General features: G+C 35.5%; 1 protein-coding gene across 1 annotated transcript in view; it reads right to left on the reverse strand.

The window, feature by feature from the left end:
- Positions 1-899: 899 nt before the first annotated feature.
- The window catches only part of LOC129230686 (sodium/calcium exchanger 3-like), an 82,407-nt gene continuing 64,703 nt past the window's right edge, over positions 900-18,603 (reverse strand). Inside the window, exons 5-12 of the mRNA XM_054865104.1 lie at positions 13,669-13,739; positions 11,237-11,404; positions 8,110-8,291; positions 7,698-7,933; positions 6,596-6,934; positions 5,211-5,389; positions 4,581-4,910; positions 900-1,875 (exon numbers count right to left, since the gene is read on the reverse strand). Of these exons, the coding sequence (XP_054721079.1) occupies positions 1,639-1,875; positions 4,581-4,910; positions 5,211-5,389; positions 6,596-6,934; positions 7,698-7,933; positions 8,110-8,291; positions 11,237-11,404; positions 13,669-13,739 (1,742 nt within the window). The 3' untranslated portion in view covers positions 900-1,638. The remainder of the gene's footprint in view (positions 1,876-4,580; positions 4,911-5,210; positions 5,390-6,595; positions 6,935-7,697; positions 7,934-8,109; positions 8,292-11,236; positions 11,405-13,668; positions 13,740-18,603) is intronic.

Here is an 18,603-nt window from a genome sequence, read left to right on the forward strand (position 1 = left end):
AGCATTCCGTGACTTATTACTAGTTTGAAATTTTAAAGTACTGAGTAATAGGTGTTTGACAATTTCCTTGATAATTGACTCGAAATAGTTCTCTTTCAACTCTATGGAGAGAAAAAATACTGTGTTATTTACGGTTTCCAGGCTATGTAAAGAATTAGAAAAAATAACTGGGGAGTTTCATCTTCGCTTTCTGCATCATAATCGCTATTCATTGGTTGCCCCCCACCCAGTCAAAGTTTGCCGATTCTAGAAAATGTCTTTTTCTGCTTCGGACAAAATGGATATATCATTTGGAAAACAATCCAGTATTTCCAAGCACTGACGCCCAGCAAGGGGACCTTCCCCTGCGCAATAAGCACCAAGCCTGTCCGTAGCGCTTGACGACTATCAACCATCCCGTCCGGCCTGCTACGCGGACCCCCCGGAGCCATAAGCCTAAGGCTTATGGCTAAGTGGTAGGGTGTGTGCGGAAAAAAGTATTTCCAGGTACAAATTAAAAAAAAAAAAAAAATTCTGCTGTTAAAATAATTTGTTCATTCAGGGTTTATTCTTTGTTAAGTAGAGGTTTTTGCCTTAATTTTACTCGGGGGGGAGGGGGAGAAAAATTCGCTAAATTGCAAAATTCATTAAATCGGGGTCTGACTGTATTTATAAAAACTTGTGTCAAAACACCACTTATATGGCACACTTTGAATGAGCATCAAGAAATCCAATCCCTTTTTGGTAGGAAAAGCTGCCAGCCATTTTTTGTATTAACTTTTGTGTGAATCAAATGCCCCCCCCCCCTTTTAAGATGAGAGTTTGTATCAAACACACAAAAGGCTCATTTATTCCTCTCCTTACATATTTTTTTCTTTATTACAATTTAGTGTAAATAAATGAAATGAATGAATTTGCCATTATGTATCAAACTTTATTTTAAAAATTAAATTTACAATTGAGTGTCCAGATTAAATTTCTAACACAAACGGATAACCAAACCAGCAAAAGCACAATATTTAGCGAAATATATACACATGATGAAAGTTATAAAAATACTTTTAGAATGTATAAAATATCACATTTTTCATTTAGGAAACATAGAAGGTAAAAATATCTAACATTTTTACTTACAAGTATAAGTACAAATGCACAGAAGCTGCTAAAGATTTCCTCCCTATTTAAATCTAAAATGAACCTGTTATCTAAACCTGTCCAAGAAAAAAAAAAGTCACCTAATTTTTTAAAAGGTTATAATTGTCCTTTTAATTGAAAATTTGTGATTTGAAATAGATAATTGCTGTACTTTAAATTGATAAAATATGCTGCATTGCATTTAAAAGATCATTTAGATATAAAATGTTGATGGAATTGTATTTAGATTCATTTCATAAATTTAAAATTTTAGCTAAGATTCATGAAAAAAAAAAGTAATACGTGTTATCACAAGCCTACCTACTTTTTGATACTTAAGAGTAAGATTTAAATGTATAAATAAAATTTAGACCTTTCTAATTCTTTGTTGCTACTATAAAAATAGCAAAAATAAGTTTTCTTGTACAAAATATAAAAAACTGTACAGTATTCATCTGAAAATATTTACAAAATGTTAATAAAATGAAATTTTCAGCTCGTAAAATACTTTGAAATGTGTACGACTTATATGTCAATATAGTCATATGCTTCAAATGCAGAGAGCAAGACATATAAAAACCACATTGTAACCATACAAGTAGTGCAAATCAGGGCAACAGTTGGTGGTCCGCCCAGTTCGGCCTTGCCCAAAACGGTTAAATAACGCCTTGCCACCAAAAGAGCAATGCAGGCCAATGACAATGCTGTGTAGATTCCAACACTGAAGCCTAAAGTTCCAGCTGGTACAATAAAACTCTTTCCCTGCAAATTTTAAGAAAACATTTTTGAGTGTTTTAATTGATTACAGGATGTTTTATTAATAAGCTATAGTAGATCATAAAATGAAAACACACATGATTTTAGTCCAAAGGATTTTGACATTTATTTCATTCCCGTTAAATCTTGCATAGTACATTATATTGTACTCCAGGGTATCTGTACCTACCACTGCACATGGTTTAACCTAACCAGTTAAATGTTAACCTAAAGACAGCATTGTTTCAATCTATCACATAGGCGGCTTACACGGTTGGGCAACTGTTGCCTCACTTCCAAAAAAAGGGCCTTGCTTTCTCAATTTTCAGAGTTTTAAATTAATAATTGATTGAAAAATTAAATTTTACATGAGTGATTGATTTATTTCGCTAAAAGAAATACTGAGAATTCTAAATAACTGGACTTTTCAAATGTTATTTCATCAGAATGGAATTGAAAGGGTGGAAGTCTACGCTTTACAGTGGCAATCCATCCGGATTTTTGAGGCCATGTTCCACAGTTTTAGAGTTATTTAATTACTAATGTTAAAACCCAATAATATAGCCCAATTGTACTAAAAAATCAGCTTCATGAGCGTCGTCTCCTGACCCCCCCCCCCCCCTCCGGTGTTTCAACCACCTATGATCTAGCATACAGATTTCTGATTGGAGCAAAGCATTTGGCATACAAGATTAACTTTGGGAATGTCACATTTTGCATTATTTTTAGCCAAAGCTGAACATTAAATAGAAATTAATACTTTTTTGTTAAGAGCACCAGAAAGGAAACATGGAAATGAATAAAAATATATAATGTTAGGATTGTATGTATTCAGCTACCATTTATTATATTAGGAACCTTAGTTTTGCAGAATATCATAAGTGAACCAGAACCGAACAGACAAAAGATTTTCTACATATTAATTTAGTGGAAGGGGTGAGGTGAGAGGGATGGAACAGTGGGAGAGGTGAGACAGCTGACAGTATGGCACAATAAATCTGAAGTATTATTTCTAATCATATTTCTGGTTCTAGACATTTCAGCTGACAAAATATTTAACATGTGCATAATGACTTGGAAATAGCATACCGTATATACTCGCGTATAAGTCTAGAAATTTATTACAAAAAAAATGATGTTTAAAGTTAGGGGGTCGACTTATACGTGGGGCAAAATTTCCGGAAATTTTCCCCAATTTTTTTCTTAGAAAAAAACAATCGAAACGTGAACATTCTCCCTGTTTTAATTCATTCCTTTTAAGCAGACGCTAAAGAAGTGAATGCTTAAATATTCTGCTATGATTTTACATAGTCTGACTGTGAAATAATTACAGTAAACGGCTGATCACGCAGAAAGTGCGGGGATCGCCGTATTCGTGAATTTTCCCGATAGTCGCGAAGTAATGCTCATTATTTAAAAATAATGTAATATGACTACAACATAAGATTTTATTCATATAAAATCAAAATGAAAGCAACGAGTATAAAAAAAAAAAAATCGTAACAGCAAAATTGAACCCTTACAAAAAATCGCGATCGCAAAAGTGAACCCTTTTGATGCAATAGAATAAAAATCGGACGTTTTATAGCATAAAAATGTTCATTACATTTCATTTTCCTCCTTTTTATAGCGTTTAAAATCAAAATTAGCGGCAAACGCTCCCTTTTTTTCTCTAAAAGTAGGGACTCCACTCATACGCGGGTTTTCGATTTCTTTCGTAAAAGTAAGGGGGTCGACTTATATGCGAGTCTATACGGTAAGAGATTTACAAGGTGGAGGACAAACCTAACATAGGGAAGAATAGTTTTTAGTTTGTCAAATTTATCTCCAAGTGGTCAACTGTTTACGAAGGGAAAGTATTGACAATGATACTGAAAACTGCGCTGGGTAATTTTCTGGGGGTAGCTGAATGCATCCAGCTCCTTTACTTTTAATAAGTTTATAATGCTTAGCTAAGACACACAAGGGTGCCAATCCCCCCAAAGGTCATGGTGCACCGTCTCAAATACTATGGAGCACCTCTTCCCCTCCCCAAAATGAAACCGAAAACCCTATAAAAGTAATCCTCTTAAAATTTCGAATGGCACAGCCTGTACCACCTATACCCCACCCCCCTTTTGCCCTTGTGAGTATCCCTGATAAACCACAAGCATAAAAATTGGACATTATCTCTATTTTTTTTTATCCCTTTGTGAATAAATCTAACCCATTTAAATTGTTAAAAAAACACTCAGAGTATTTTTTTTTCAAAGGAAAAATTTGCTTAGGTAAAATCTGTAAAAAAAATAAAAAAGAAAAATTTTTGAAGAGTTTTTTCTTTTTTTTAAAAAAAATTCTGGTTAGGTGTCACTCACAAATGGAGGACAGCCAGGGTGAGCCACTTCCACTAACCCCCAAGTCAAGCGGCATTGTTAAAAGGTGTCTGCCCTACTTTCACCAATGCTGCAATGTGTCTTTCAATTGTGTCTACAATCTTAAGAGACTGATATTGTTAAACAAAACAGAAACGTGAATAATTAAGCAAATGGATTGCCAAATGAGAAGAATAGCCCTAAAGTAATGAGAATGCAGACAATAATTAGATTCATGTATCTGGTTAGATAATTTATCATGTGTTTCAAAGCCCTTTGGAACTTCAGTGGAGGAAAATTGTCCATGGTATATTCTATTTAACCTTTAATTACTATTTAGCTGAATATTTGAAGTCTTACCTTAGAAGCCCAAAAGATGCTTGCCATCAGCCATGGTAATCCAAGTCCCAAGAACACATTCACAGAGTTGCTGCCTGTGACATTTCCAATTGCACTGTCGGCATACTTCTCTTGTTTAGCTGCCGCCATCGAAGCGAACAGATCTGGCAGAGAGGTTCCGAGAGCAACAAAAGTAATGGCGGTGACTGTGTCTTTGAGATTCACGAGGCAACCGAAAATGCTCGCCATGTCTCCTATGATGGCGGTCAGGATACCGATCAAGATCAGGGACACAAAGAATGTCAACCAGCCTCCCATTATGCCAGTTGGTGGAACAGCTGCAAAAATTGCCTGCAAAGAACAAGGAAATGTCATAAGTTTAAAATGTATAAACTTGCAGAAATTTTCATGTGCAGTAAGCTATTGTCTGTCCAAAATCTGAAAATTCAGTTCATTCATTTTCCGGATTTCTCAAAATAATAATAAAGGTTCATTGAAAGTAGGCCCATCATTTCGGAAGGTAAGGAGGGTTCGTGGTTTTTGTTTTTTGATGCAATTCGAATTGAACTTAAACCCTTTGACCCCTCCAATTCGTAATGACGGGCCTAACTAAGAGAATTTGAACCCTTGTTTTACAAAGAATCTGCTTACCTTCCATCCAAATGTTAAAAAGTGAAGAACATAGTCCACAGTAGTTGCGTTTTCAATGTCACCACCATTGACAGTGAGTGCTGCTCGAAACTGCTCTGCCCACGTTTCAGATTGAAGCCTCACGCTGTCTACATTGACGTTGGTCATTGCTGCTACTCGACTTACTATGGAGTTGAAATCTGGTGAAAAAGAAATACATTTTCTTGTCAATAAAATCAGCTAACTCATTTCAAAAAATCCTGTCAAAGGACATTTTTTTCCATGTTTTTTTTTTTTAATACTGAATTAGTAGTTTATATCATAAACATACTTAGTTGAAAAAAGGAGTGAGTGCACTGTCAATATAGGTTGTTATGCTAACCAAAGAATCTGAATGCTGTGCAGAAATCTGTCAAGTAGCATCGTATAGCATGTTTGTATAGTAAAGATAAGTTTCACTTTTGTTTTCAATACTGTAATATTCAACGATTTTGTGCGATCTCCAGTTAGCCTTTATGGTAGGGAAAGGTTTTACAGTGTTGATACTACACCCTATTTCCTAGAAGTATTGCAGTCACTTTTGTAGTGTGGTATGAGGTATAATCAGGGGTGCTTGTAATCCGAAAATTTTCGGCTAACTACAGATTTTAAACTGAAAAACTATTTTACATAAAACTTGTAAAAGAATTTTTTATGCACATTTGAAGAGTTTTTTTTCTGGGGGGGGGGGGACGAGCTGCGCCTTAGTTTCCGAAAATTTCATACTGTCTTCAGAAAACTACTTGAGCCCACTATCAACCCTGGGTAAAATATAGTTTCATCACATCATCTTTGTATGTTCGTTTTAAACATTCACAATCGAAATTAATTGAAAGTTTTGAAATGCAGTAAAAGAGGAATCTTTTGAAATGCTTTGTTTTATCGCGCAAAATTAAACCTATAGAGCTGGACTTGTGTATAAAAGCTTTTCAATATCTGCTGTTTGGTAGACATACGCAGAGCTGCTTTTTTTCGATTTGAAGTTTTGCCCAATGTACGATCTAGCATAGATATTATTTTCATTTCAATTTACGTTCCTTTACGTAACCCTGGGTGGATTCATATATATATATATATATATATATATATATATATAAGTCTTTCTCTCTATCGCCTTTTTTTGCTCTAGAATGAAAGAATTATTAGGAATGAAAGCATTACAAGGAAAATATTATGAATGAACTTATTTTGAAAAACTTATTTCAAAATGAAGACACTCGGCGTATTAGCGTTCCCTTACGCCAGTGATAATTACATATACCGAATTGCAATTTCGTACTGTGAAAAGAGGAATTAAAAGTGATCTTAATCGATCAGTGCTCTTTGAGTTACCTTAATTATCGAAAAATTTCAAAACTTTTACTCACCATCGTCATTGGTGATGGTGATAGTCGATCTGTTCACCTGTCCTATGTTTGCTCCACCTCTCGGATCAAAAAGTTCCACCTCGAAATGTTCATCCTTCTCAGCATTAAAATCGTCCACAATAGGAATCTCGATGCTTTTCTCAACTTCCCCGTGAGCAAATTCTATTTCTCCTTCGCCCCCGCAGTAGTCTTTGGGAGAGACCGCTGTTCGGTCGATGGTTCTCCACTTGCAGCCCACAACCCCGTCCGCACCTTGTGTTCGCATCACCGGGATTGAAGCCATACCGATGCTCTCCTGGACAAGCAGGCCACGGCGTTTGAATTGCAGGATGCCCGGTTCTGGAAATGAAAATAACACATTTTTTAGAAGAGACGTTAACAACTACGTAGAGTTATGTGAGGCAGTGGGAAGCAAAAGGATATTATTGAACTTTCTACAGTTTTAAGTAAAAAGTGTACAAAGTTCAAGCACTTTTTGGCAGTCTTTCATTAAAATGCTTTTCTAAATCTTGTTGTAGCTGAAGAAATGAGTTTTTGAGATATTTGAAGAAAATTATTTTATATTCCATCCTAACCGTTGGGAAAAGTTGGAATTTGTCGTTTTTTTTTTTTTCGTGCTTTATTCTCAAAGGTATGCCAAATAAGCGAGCTTGTACAATAAAGTTAAAGTACAAGGTACAGCAGGTGACAAAAACATAAAAAAAAGAAAGAAAAAAAATTAAAATTTGCAGATACTGCCCTTTTTTCCCCCTCTACCAGCACCTATCAAGGCCACTGGTGCTACCACCTTTTTCCTCATGGCAATGAAAGTTTATTCCATCATGTGAACACATATGTTTTGTGGTGTGCAACTGAAAGGAAATGACTGAAAGTGCTCATCTGATTTTGGCGTTTTTTTTTTTTTTTTTTCTTTTTTATGATCCCTGGTTTACTGCTTTTAAACCTGTGAGATCCTCATTACGGATCATTATCACCGTAATTTGAAAGGAAAAGCATTCAGCGATCATCTCCCTTACGGAAAAGCTATTTTTGCGTCTAGTCCCGATTGGAATGGATTAAAATGAAGCCATCCGGCAGTACAAGAACCCAACCACCAACTTACCGTCGTCATTGAGAATGGTGATCTCCATGATGCACACCCTTCCCAGCATGACTTGACCGACGTCTTCGGGAAGGATGCACAACTTCAAGAAGAATGTCTCATTGGGCTCCCACTGGTTGTCATCCACGATCTCAACGTGCAGTTCTTTCTCGGTTTCGCCATCTTGGAAAGTAATGATCTCCTTCAGAGGAACGAAATCTTCACCAGCTACAGCAGTACCTTCGATGGTCTCTAGCCTAAACAGGAGAGAAACTGCTGATAGCAAAAGTTTGACACTTGCGAAAGTTGCAATAAAATTACTTTATTGGGTAGCTCTAAAGGACAGCGATCGCAATTCTAAAGAACATTGATATAAAGTAATGCACAGCTGGTTTTCAAGTACCATATTTTTTTAAAATATCATCAAACTAACCTGCATTTGGCGACACCGCTAGTGTTGCCGTGCCTGCGAACCTTGACGTTAACTTTTCCTGCATTTTCCATCACTGCAGCCGTAGCTGCAGCAAAATCCATCACAGGAATGTCCGACCGTTCTTCTGGTTTGCTAGGCTTGGAATCTGTTTCACTCGTTTCTTGGTCTAAAAGACTGTAGACCTATGATAACACATTAATATTTCTATTTAATTTATTAATGACTTGATGAGTGAAATTCAAATACTACACATCAAGTCATTCATGACAGTATTGAGCATGTGTGGCGCGATTGCGAACAAATTGTTTGCAATCGCGGTTGGGATTTCTGAAAGTGCCGCTTAGTTGCAATTTCTCCATGTAATCATAAAATCTCCACAGCTACCAAATTTTTTCCTGTTTCATATGTCGGTAAAAGTTTATATTCCATCACATATTTCAGTAGAGGATTTTATTAATTTAAGGTTACGTTTAGTTAATGAATTGAAAGCATATATGACATTAGTTTTTGCCCATCAACTCTTGTTGCAAGCTGTAATGGTTGCGTTTTTTATGTTAATGCGTTAAATTAGGCTTTAGATGATCGTTAAATTTTAAACATTGTACTTTATAGTGTCTAAAGCAAATTGACAAAACGCCAAAAGTCTCACAATCTATAGTGGGGCAAACCTAACCTGGCAGCGTCATAATACTGTGATAGGATCAGCGTTGCCTTCACAGTGCTGCCAGGTTAGGTTTGCCCCGACAATGCAATAGCTCGATTAAAATAGAAGTAAATGTAAAAGGTTTTATTCCATCTGGACAGTTTCTTTTGTAAGACATTTTGAGTAAACTTTCTTTGTTCTAATATTTTTACATATTCCAACATATTCCATCGTCAAATAAACATTCCACCTGCCCTGGTATCGGTTCTTTTTTACTGTATCGTCTTGATGAAATCATTCATTGTTCTTCCCTAGCATCTCCAGAATGTTCTGCAAAGCGCTCTAAATTGCTATAAGCAACTAAAAGAAACTTCGTGCTCAATAATATGCCGAGGTGCTCTCTAAAGGTATTTTATATGTTCCATACAGTTTTTAGCCTTATGGTTATCTAGAAGGTTCTTCACAACAAGGAAAAAAATTGTGCTAACTCTTTTTTTTCCGTCCGGAAAGGGGCGAGGGGGGAAGTTACTGGTCAATCTATGAGGCAAAAACAAATCTAGGCGTTTACACACCTTCGGTTGCATGCGCTTAATTTTTAATTTAACAACTTAGCTGGTCATATCGAAAAATACGAATGAGAGCGCAGCAAAATGACAAAGATAACAATTAGAATATTTTGATCCCTAAGGATCAAGGAGAAAAACAGTTTTCATATTGAAAACCAACATGCATAATAAAGGAAAAATCAATTTTAAAAACTCCAAGCATTAAACAATATTTTTTTTCTCACTTTTGTCGCTCAATTCACAGTTCTAAACGCAAACGTATTTATTTATCCCTTGACGAAACAGCACTAATTCCCTAAGAAAAGTTACGAAAAAACTAAACTTGACGCATTGTTCATGCTGCACTGTATGAAAATGCCCATCCTCGAAACATGTTTGCGATAAATTTTGCCATGCTGCTGCGCTAATCACCCTCTTCGTTCTAAAAAGTACTACTTCAGAAATTTATTTATTAGTAGTGCAAGCTATTTTACTTACATTGGCTGAGTTCTATACATAGTAAAGAAACAACTGATCCATTTTCAGATTCATTTATTAGCAGGACAGGCTCTTTATCTTCCATCGTGTTGGCTAAAAAATCAACTTTTAGGTTCATTTCTTAGTAGGATAAACTGTTTTTTCCCCTATTAACGCTGTGTAAACAAAGAAACAAGTTTTGCAGATTTACTTATAAGCGGGACATACTGTTTTCCATCCATTGATACTATGCTAAAAGAGAAACAACTTTTACAGATTCATTTATAGTTGTTTTTCTCCCATATTGACACACTTTTGGCAAAGAAACAACTTTTACAGATTCACAGAAGGACAGGCTGTTTTTCTTCCATTGACACTATTCAGACAAAGAAATCACTTTTACAGATTCATAGTGGGGTAGGTTGTTTTCCTCCCATTGAAACTCTACTGGCAAAAAAACAACTTTTACAGATTCATCTGTAAGATAAACACGTTGTTTTTCTTCCATTGACACTGTTCAGACAAAATCACTTTTACAGATTCATAGTGGGATGGGTTGTTTCCTCCCATGGATGCTCTTTTGGCAGAGAAAAAACTTTTACAGATTCATTTTTATAAGAAGGACAGGCTGTTTTTCTTTTACAGATTAATTTATCAGAACAGACTGTTTTCTTCCGTTGAGCGTTGACACTGTACAAATAGAGAAACAATATTTTACAGTCCTTATTAGAAAGCACAAGCTGTTTTTCTTTCATTGAGACTATACAGACAAAGAAGCTACTTTTTGGTTTAAGTAAAACAGGCTGTTTTCCTTCTATTGATTCGCTTTTGGGGCGGAACAACTTTTATAGATTCATTTATTAGGAAGCAAATCACAGGCTATTTTCCTTCTTTTGACACTGCTGACACAGAAAAAACTTTTTTTACAGATTCAATTAAAAGTACAGAGTAGATTTTCTTCCTTGTATTTACACTGCAGAAACAACTTTTACAGATTCGTTTACGGCAGAGCTCCTATTCAATACGCTGAAGGTAAAGCATGTCTGCCTTTTATCCGAACTTCTGCTGCATGTCGGAATCGATCCTAGATCAGATTGATCTAGGATCGGTTCGACAGGTTCGGTTAATCGGTACTCTATTTCTAACAGGACATTCTGTTTTCCTTTCATTGAAACTGCTACCGAAAAATTAATAGGTTTAAATACAAATATTTAAATAAATGTTAAAATATACAATATTGATCTCCATCCACCCCCCCACCCCCCACCCGAAGATTGTTTGTTAAAAGTTTCAATTACTCGGGAAAAAAGCTAGAATGAATTGTGAGCTAGAATGAATTGCACCACTTTTATTCTAATCAACTCATAATTTTTAGTACTGTCATTTCATAGTGACAATCCATTTCACGGATTATTAATCTTCAGAAAAAAGGTATTCATATAGCATGTGAAAAAAACCTCACTTTTTGGAGTTTCTTGCTGAGGGTGGGCTTGGGTTTCTTGCTTCCAGTCAGTTCTCTGATGGCCCCAACCCTGTACCAGAGCCTGGAGTGCTCGCTTTCTTCCACCAAACGGACTGCTGCCAAGCAAGCTGCATCTTCTGCAGATAGTGCAGGATGTTTGCGAACTTCCTGCGAAAACAAGAGAGTAACATTGTATACTTGAAATCTAAAACGTTATTTCGTATTCATGTAACATTTATTGTAGTTCCTTAGCACTATATTTTAAAAATGTACCACTGTCAATAAGCTGGCTGTTCAAAACACTCAATATGAAAAGAAAAATTGATCCATCTTTATGGTGATTGCTAAATATGTAATGAGTTTTTTGCTACTGTAAACTCCCGATTATCAGCGAGCGGCTTTTCAAACGTTTATTTTATTTTATTTATTTATTTATTTATTTATTTTTTGCGATAAAGTTAAACTGAATGCAGATTAGAATTAACAACAAATAGTGCAAAACCGTTTTTTATTTCTAGAAAAATTCCTATTCCTTTTCTCCCCATCCCTTTCACTGATATCAAATCTTCCATGGACACCGAAACTCGACTGCTTGAAAGCTGATTTTTAGATCTACACTACTTACTGATTTAATTCTACACTACTTACTGATTTTTAGGTCTGCACGACTTACGCGCGTAATCGAGTGACAGGAGCAGTTTTGTTCAAAAAAATGAATGCAGCCTCAACGAAGCAGAACCAGAAGTTACTTTTTAGAAGTTACTTTGCTGACCCGGTAACTTTCTCTACTCAAAATTATATCTATAAGCTACACAGTTATATTCAGTAAATTACCGCCCATTAGCCAGGGCTAAAGCAGAAATACATGAAATACACCGCCAACTCAGTCATTTCCAGCCGAGGACTGCAGTTTCGTGCTTATTAGCACTCATCAGCCCGGCATAGGAAAGTGACTGAGCTGGAGATGGAAAACACCATCCATCTCCAGCTCAGTCACTTTCCTATGCCGGGCTGATGAGTGCTAATAAGCACGAAACTGCAGTCCTCGGCTGGAAATGACTGAGTTGGCGGTGTATTTCATGTACACAGTTATAATCTGTAGCTGGGGCTAACGCCATTAACCGAAATGTTTGGTTCAATATCGTGAAAATGATGCAAATTAAAGTTATGCTTTTTAAATTAAAGCTGCCATAAGTAATCTGAACAGACTTTTTTTTTTCCGGCCAAACAAAGATCTGTCAAACTCGACAGATATTCTATAACAACACCCTATAAAAAGAAGCGTTCCCCCAGGGTAGGTCAGAGGGAGTGGGGTCAATTTGGGCCCTGGATTTGAAAAATAAATTTTTACATATAATTGGACGTAGTTTTTGCTGCTTTTCGATAAAATTTCCATTGCTTGTCCCCCCCCCTCCATGTCCTTGTACATACAAATATTTTTTTCCATCTACAGTACTGGCTGTACTGCTGTGCTAAGCACAAAAGTCGTATCTGCACTTTTTATCAAAATTGAGTTACGGTCACCATGTGGTTCTTTGTCACATATGTCTCCTAAATGCAATGTTTCATAGTCATTTCTCAATGGGAAATATTTTTTGAAAAATTCAAAAAAATTTGCATCTGAATCAAATACATGGAGGCGCACAACTTAAAACAGGAGTTTCTCATTTCGAATTCATCTGCAGATACGGGTTTTGTGCTTAACATGGCAGTGTAGACAAGTAGGCTATTCACTGGTCAAGGAGATTTTTTTGCAGATTCTTATTAAATTTTTAACATATTATATTTATTTTAACACACACACACACACATATATATATATATATATATATATATATATATATATATATATATATATATATATATATATATATATATATATATATCATTGATATTCCATAGCTCAATACAATTGCTGTTGAGCTTTCACACTTCTTACATGACTTGAACAATCTATTAAATTCATCACAGCTGAAATCCACTTAGTTAAAACCTAAAATGTAAATATTTAAGAAAATTAATTATAACAACTAGACTAGTTGCGGTAAGATAAATGTTTGACCGGAAGATTACAAGCTAAAATGATTGTTTGATATTAGGGAGAAGGATTTAATACCTAAAGTGTACTCTATTATGTTATATAAAATACTTCTGTTCTTTAATTCCAGGTCAATTTCCAGACAATTTTCAATGACTTTTTTTTGTGGAGGGGGTGGGGAGGGTTAACATTGGTTTAGTGTCATTGAAATTGATCGATCGATGTATAATTTACAGCTTTGAGAACTTAATAGGTTCGCATAGCATAAGGTTGATTACCTTAACCAATGTACTTGCAATATTAAAAGGTATTATTTATAGTCTCTCTGGGTTTCAGAAAACTTAAATATGCAGAAAAATTCCTTGTATATTTTTCAAAAAGTTACATATCTTACCTTAATAAATTTTACTAAAGTGTCTTTGTTTATTTCCCCTTTAGGAAAGTATTCTTCTTTTTTAGTAGGAACTAAAAGAAAGGTGAATGATCGTGAAAATACAGAAAAAAGTAATATAATTTAATAAATACATAAATTGCAACACAGAAAAACTTCGTATGTTCAATTAAGATAATTTAACCGAAGTAAGAGAAGTTGTTAAACACTGTGTGAAATATGTAACAGTGAAGTTGTTAAATAAACCAACACACAATAGAGTTATAAACCATCAAAACTTTTTTTTTATGATTATTTGTTCAGCATTAACATATTTGTATTTACTCCAGCAATATCGCATTTTTAAAGTAGAAATGTTTTTTAATTACTTAATATTTTTAAGACGTCTGATATGGGATTGGTTTACACGTCTGCTGCTTTGTAAACACGGATTTCACATTTCAGTTGTTTATGTCATTTGTAACTTCTTAAATTAAATATAAGCATTTTTATGTTTTACTCTGATTGCAGGCTCATCTGAAATACTCTGTAGCCTACCTGAAATACTACAGTACCTCTCAAGAAACTTCCTAAATTTTGGATTACGGGACTTTTATTAGAAGGAATATTATTCTTCACTTGCTTAAATGTTCGCAAAATTTTGGAAAAGTAACGAGAAAATTTTGAAAAAAGCAATCAGGGTCGGACTGGGTCCTCAAAAAGGCGCATACCCCAATTTTTCTGAAGGCGCATGCCGATGGGGGGGGGGGGGAGGTCGCAGAAAGTATATAGACGGTCATTTTAGGGGAGCGATCAGTGGCGGATCCAGACGATCCTGTTGAGAGATGCGATTGAGTAATTCATTAAGGGCAGGGGGGGGGGAGGACTAATGAAAATAAAATTTTTTAAAAAGTTGTAAGAACTGAAGCATGTTTTTTTTTTTTCGAATAATGTGCTTTGTTCAAAGAGTTTGAATGAAAGTTATAAGTGTTTCGAGTATCACACACACACACAAGAATAAAAAATTGAAAAAAAAAGTTTCTACTAATATTCTGGATCTATTATCAAAATTAAACCCTTAAACTTTTGATTTGTTTGAAATCTCGTGAAGTTTTTTCAGTTGTTATTCACACACAGGTCCTCAATTGTACTTTTTTCCTTATAAAAGAAAGGTTGCAGCACCAAAATGGCATCTCTTTTTACCAGTTTACGTATCGAACATAATGAAATACTAAAATTGCATTTGTAAATATAATTTGAAGATAGTTTTGGATTTGTTTGTTGATTGAGTTCTGTTTAATATTCGCGCAAAGGAAGGAGTGTTTGCAGGCTTTCTCCCGAAAATTTTTGTTTGGAACGCATTTTTAGACTATTTGGAGGTTAACAAGTGGAAAGGAGGTTTGGGGGTCCCGTTACGGATTTTTTTTTTTTTTTAATTTAAGGGTATATTTTCGAAAACACAATTATTTGCCATCTTTGTGTTCTTGAAGGGAAAGATTTGATACATGAGTTCTCCCCAGTCGTTTTACGATAGCTTCAAAAACGCAATTTTAGATATCTTTAGTATTGCTAAACACCAGAAGGTTCGGGGGCTTTCCCCCGGAAAAAATTTTGGAATTGAAATCCTAAAAACGCAATTGTAAGCCATCTTTGACGACGTAGCAGAAGACATGGGGTTTAGAACTTTTCAACATAAATTTTTCGATGTGGGAGTTCCAAAAACGCTGTTTTAGACGATCTTTGAGTGATGTTGAAAGATGAGGAAAGAAAGGCATGGGGGTCCTCTCCGGAAATTTTTTGAAATTGAAGTCTCAAAAACGCAGTTGTAAGCCATCTTTTATGACGTAGGGGGAAGGAACGGGGTTTGTAACTTTCCATCGGAAATTGTTGGAAATTGGAGCTTTGAAATACGATGCTTAGCCATCTTTGGTAGAGTAAAGGAAAGGGATGGAGTCAGGAGTTAACCCTCAACTTTTCAATATTGAACATTCAAAAATATAATGTTAGTGGGTCTTTCGTCATTGACGTTAGGAGAAGGACTCGAGATCGAGGGCTCTCCCCCGAAATTTTTTCGGAATTGAAGTTCTAAAAACGTAATTGAAAGCCCTCATTAACGACATTTTCGAAAAAGTTTTCGATTCCGGTGATTTTTTCGAAATTGAAGCTCCAAAAATTCAAAAGTTTTGACAGTCTTCGATGACATTGGAGAGAGGAGGTTAAGGAACTCTCCCCTGGAAATTTTTTGGAATTCAAGTCATAAAAATACAGTTATAGACTATTTTTGGGATGTGTTGGGAGGGGGGGGGGGAGAGAGAGAGATTTTGGTGAGCTTTTCCCGGAATTTTTTTAACACAATTTTAGACGATTTTTGTTTATTTGGGAGAGGAGAGATTTTGTGGACTTCACATTGAAATTGTAAAAACTTGACTGTAGACCAACTTTGTTAACATTTAGAGGAAGGCACGTTTCACGAGTTTTTCGAGTGCTAAAAACGGCAATTCACAAAAAATAATGAATAAGTGCATTCGGAATTTCTGAAGTGTCGCCCAGTGGTTTGATTTCGCATCTTCTGAGCGATATTTTTTTCACTAGGTGACATTGATGTCACGTGGTCATTATGTTATAAAATGCACTGCTACATAGCTATATGAAATTCAACTTTTCCACTATGAAATTCATTAAAAAATAGTGTAGAAAAACTCATAACTTCGGTGATGCTAGAAGATAAAGAGAGAAGGCCTAGTGGCCTCCATTTCCAGAAATTTTTTAAATTTTAATCCTAAAACGTTTTTGCCGTCCATCTTTAATGACGTTAGGGAAAGAATGGGATTCGAAACTTTCTTCCACAACGTTTTCGAAATCGAAGTTCCGGAATATATTTGATTGAAAACTCGAAGGTCTCTCTCTCTCTCTTTTTTTAATCAGAGTCTTAAAAACGCTCTTGTCATCTTTGGAAACATTACGGGAAGGGAGGGGATGGGGTAGAAGGAACTTTTCTCGGCAATTTTTCGAAATTGAAACTCAAAAGACGGAAAAGTTTAGACGATAACATCAATGAAAGCCGGCTCGAAGGAAAATTTTCGAAACTTCAAAATAAGGGGAGGGTATGAGAGCTTTCGAATCAATTTCAAAACTTTCGTTCTGAATTTGCAAGACAAGTTTTTTTTTTTTTTTTGAGCAATCACATTGTTTATTGTTCTCACTTTACTGTCCTTGGCGTTAAGCTGATTTTATTTTCCCCCCACCTCCCTTTGCAGCATCACCGTCGGCCGGCCCCTCCCGATGCTGCTCCTCCATAACAAAATTCGTCTCCAGGTTGCGTCCATATCCTACACACACACGCATGCAAACATACACCTACACACATACTCACACGCCTACATATACGTCTTTGTCTGACGTTTGTGTCTGTGTATAGGCATACACATACCCAAACACTCATGCCTATACACAAACACAAACACATACACACGCCTACATATACACACTTGTGATTGCGAAAAACATAATTTGAATTCAAAATGTCAAAATTGAAATTTTTTTTTTCAGCAAAGGCGTTTGCATTGCATTTAATCTTAAAAAGTAGGAAGGGCGCACCTGCCCTCGGGCAGGTTGGCAGGCGGGCCAGTCCGAGCCTGAAAGCAATGTAAATATTTAAAGGAATTGTAAGCAAAAACACTCCAACTTAAGTCATTCCCGTTTTGTTTAAAAGATTGGTTTCTTAGAGTGTGTCTTACAATATGTATTTATGTTAGTCCTAATTAAAAAGTTTCTTTTATGCATTTATTTCGATTAGGGTAACACGGGGGAATTATGAGTCACCCTCTTTCCGGGGTAAATAATGGTCACCAACTTTTTACTGTTAAAATGTTTTTTTTACAAAAAAAAAAAAAAAAACTAAATTATGCTAAGTCATCCTTATACATTCAATTTCCCTATATCAAGGTCAAAAACAATGTAACAGTGAATTAAATAAGAGAATAAAAAGAGTTTTCACACTTCTATAAAAACATCTTCAAAAAAGATCGTCTCGGAAAATCGTGATTTTTTTCAAGATTCGTGTCGGTGAAACACTTTTGAAGGAACAATTTTGTTAGTGCTGTTTTTAATAACAAAAGAGGTCTAAACTTTTCATACCTACAAATATTTTGTTTTCTTTTAAAAAAAAGTTAATGTTAAAAGTATACTGTTTTATACCCCAGCTTAGTGGGGTAATTCTGGTGTCACCGGGGTAATTCTTGATCAGTATATTTTCTGATGCTTTTCTTATTTATTTCTATGTGTTTAATATCAGTATTAACTTTAACTTATCCTTTTCTGTGCCAAACTCTCTCTCAAAAAGAAAATTAATGCTCAAAGTGCAACATCGGATGATATATCATTTTCAATTGCTGCTGAACTATCCTGTCCTTTTGGCTAGCAAATAATTACAGCTTTGAAGATAAACTATTTCAGCATGCAATAATGGCACACACCAAGTAACCAAAATAAGCGAAAAATTAATACGAATCCCTAGAATAACAAATTAGGAGACAAATTCGATCGTTATAACCAGGGCTGTGGAGTCGGAGTCGAAGAGTCGGAGTCAGACTGATTTTGGGGTAAAGGAGTCGGAATTGGCGAGTTGTTCGAAACATGCCGACTCCGGGTTTCTTTTTTTCTTTAATTTTCACTGACTCCCCTTGCATTTTTTAGAAACTGACTACCAATTAATTTGATTACGTGCGTTTATTTTATTTATTTATTTAAACCCCACCAATCGCCACCGTACCAAACCCGGTGAGGGTTTAACCGGATGTGGTGACTGGGGGGAACAGAACAGATCACGAGCGACACTTGCTGGAACAATTTTGATAATTACAAAAACCAATAACAATAATAAGATAACAGACAATAAAATGAACTAAATAAAAAGAACTAATATACAAGTGAAGAAGCTAAATAAGACTGGGATGGCTG

This window comes from Uloborus diversus, chromosome 9 (genome assembly GCF_026930045.1).
Source record: "Uloborus diversus isolate 005 chromosome 9, Udiv.v.3.1, whole genome shotgun sequence".
NCBI classification, from domain to species: Eukaryota; Metazoa; Arthropoda; class Arachnida; order Araneae; family Uloboridae; genus Uloborus; species Uloborus diversus.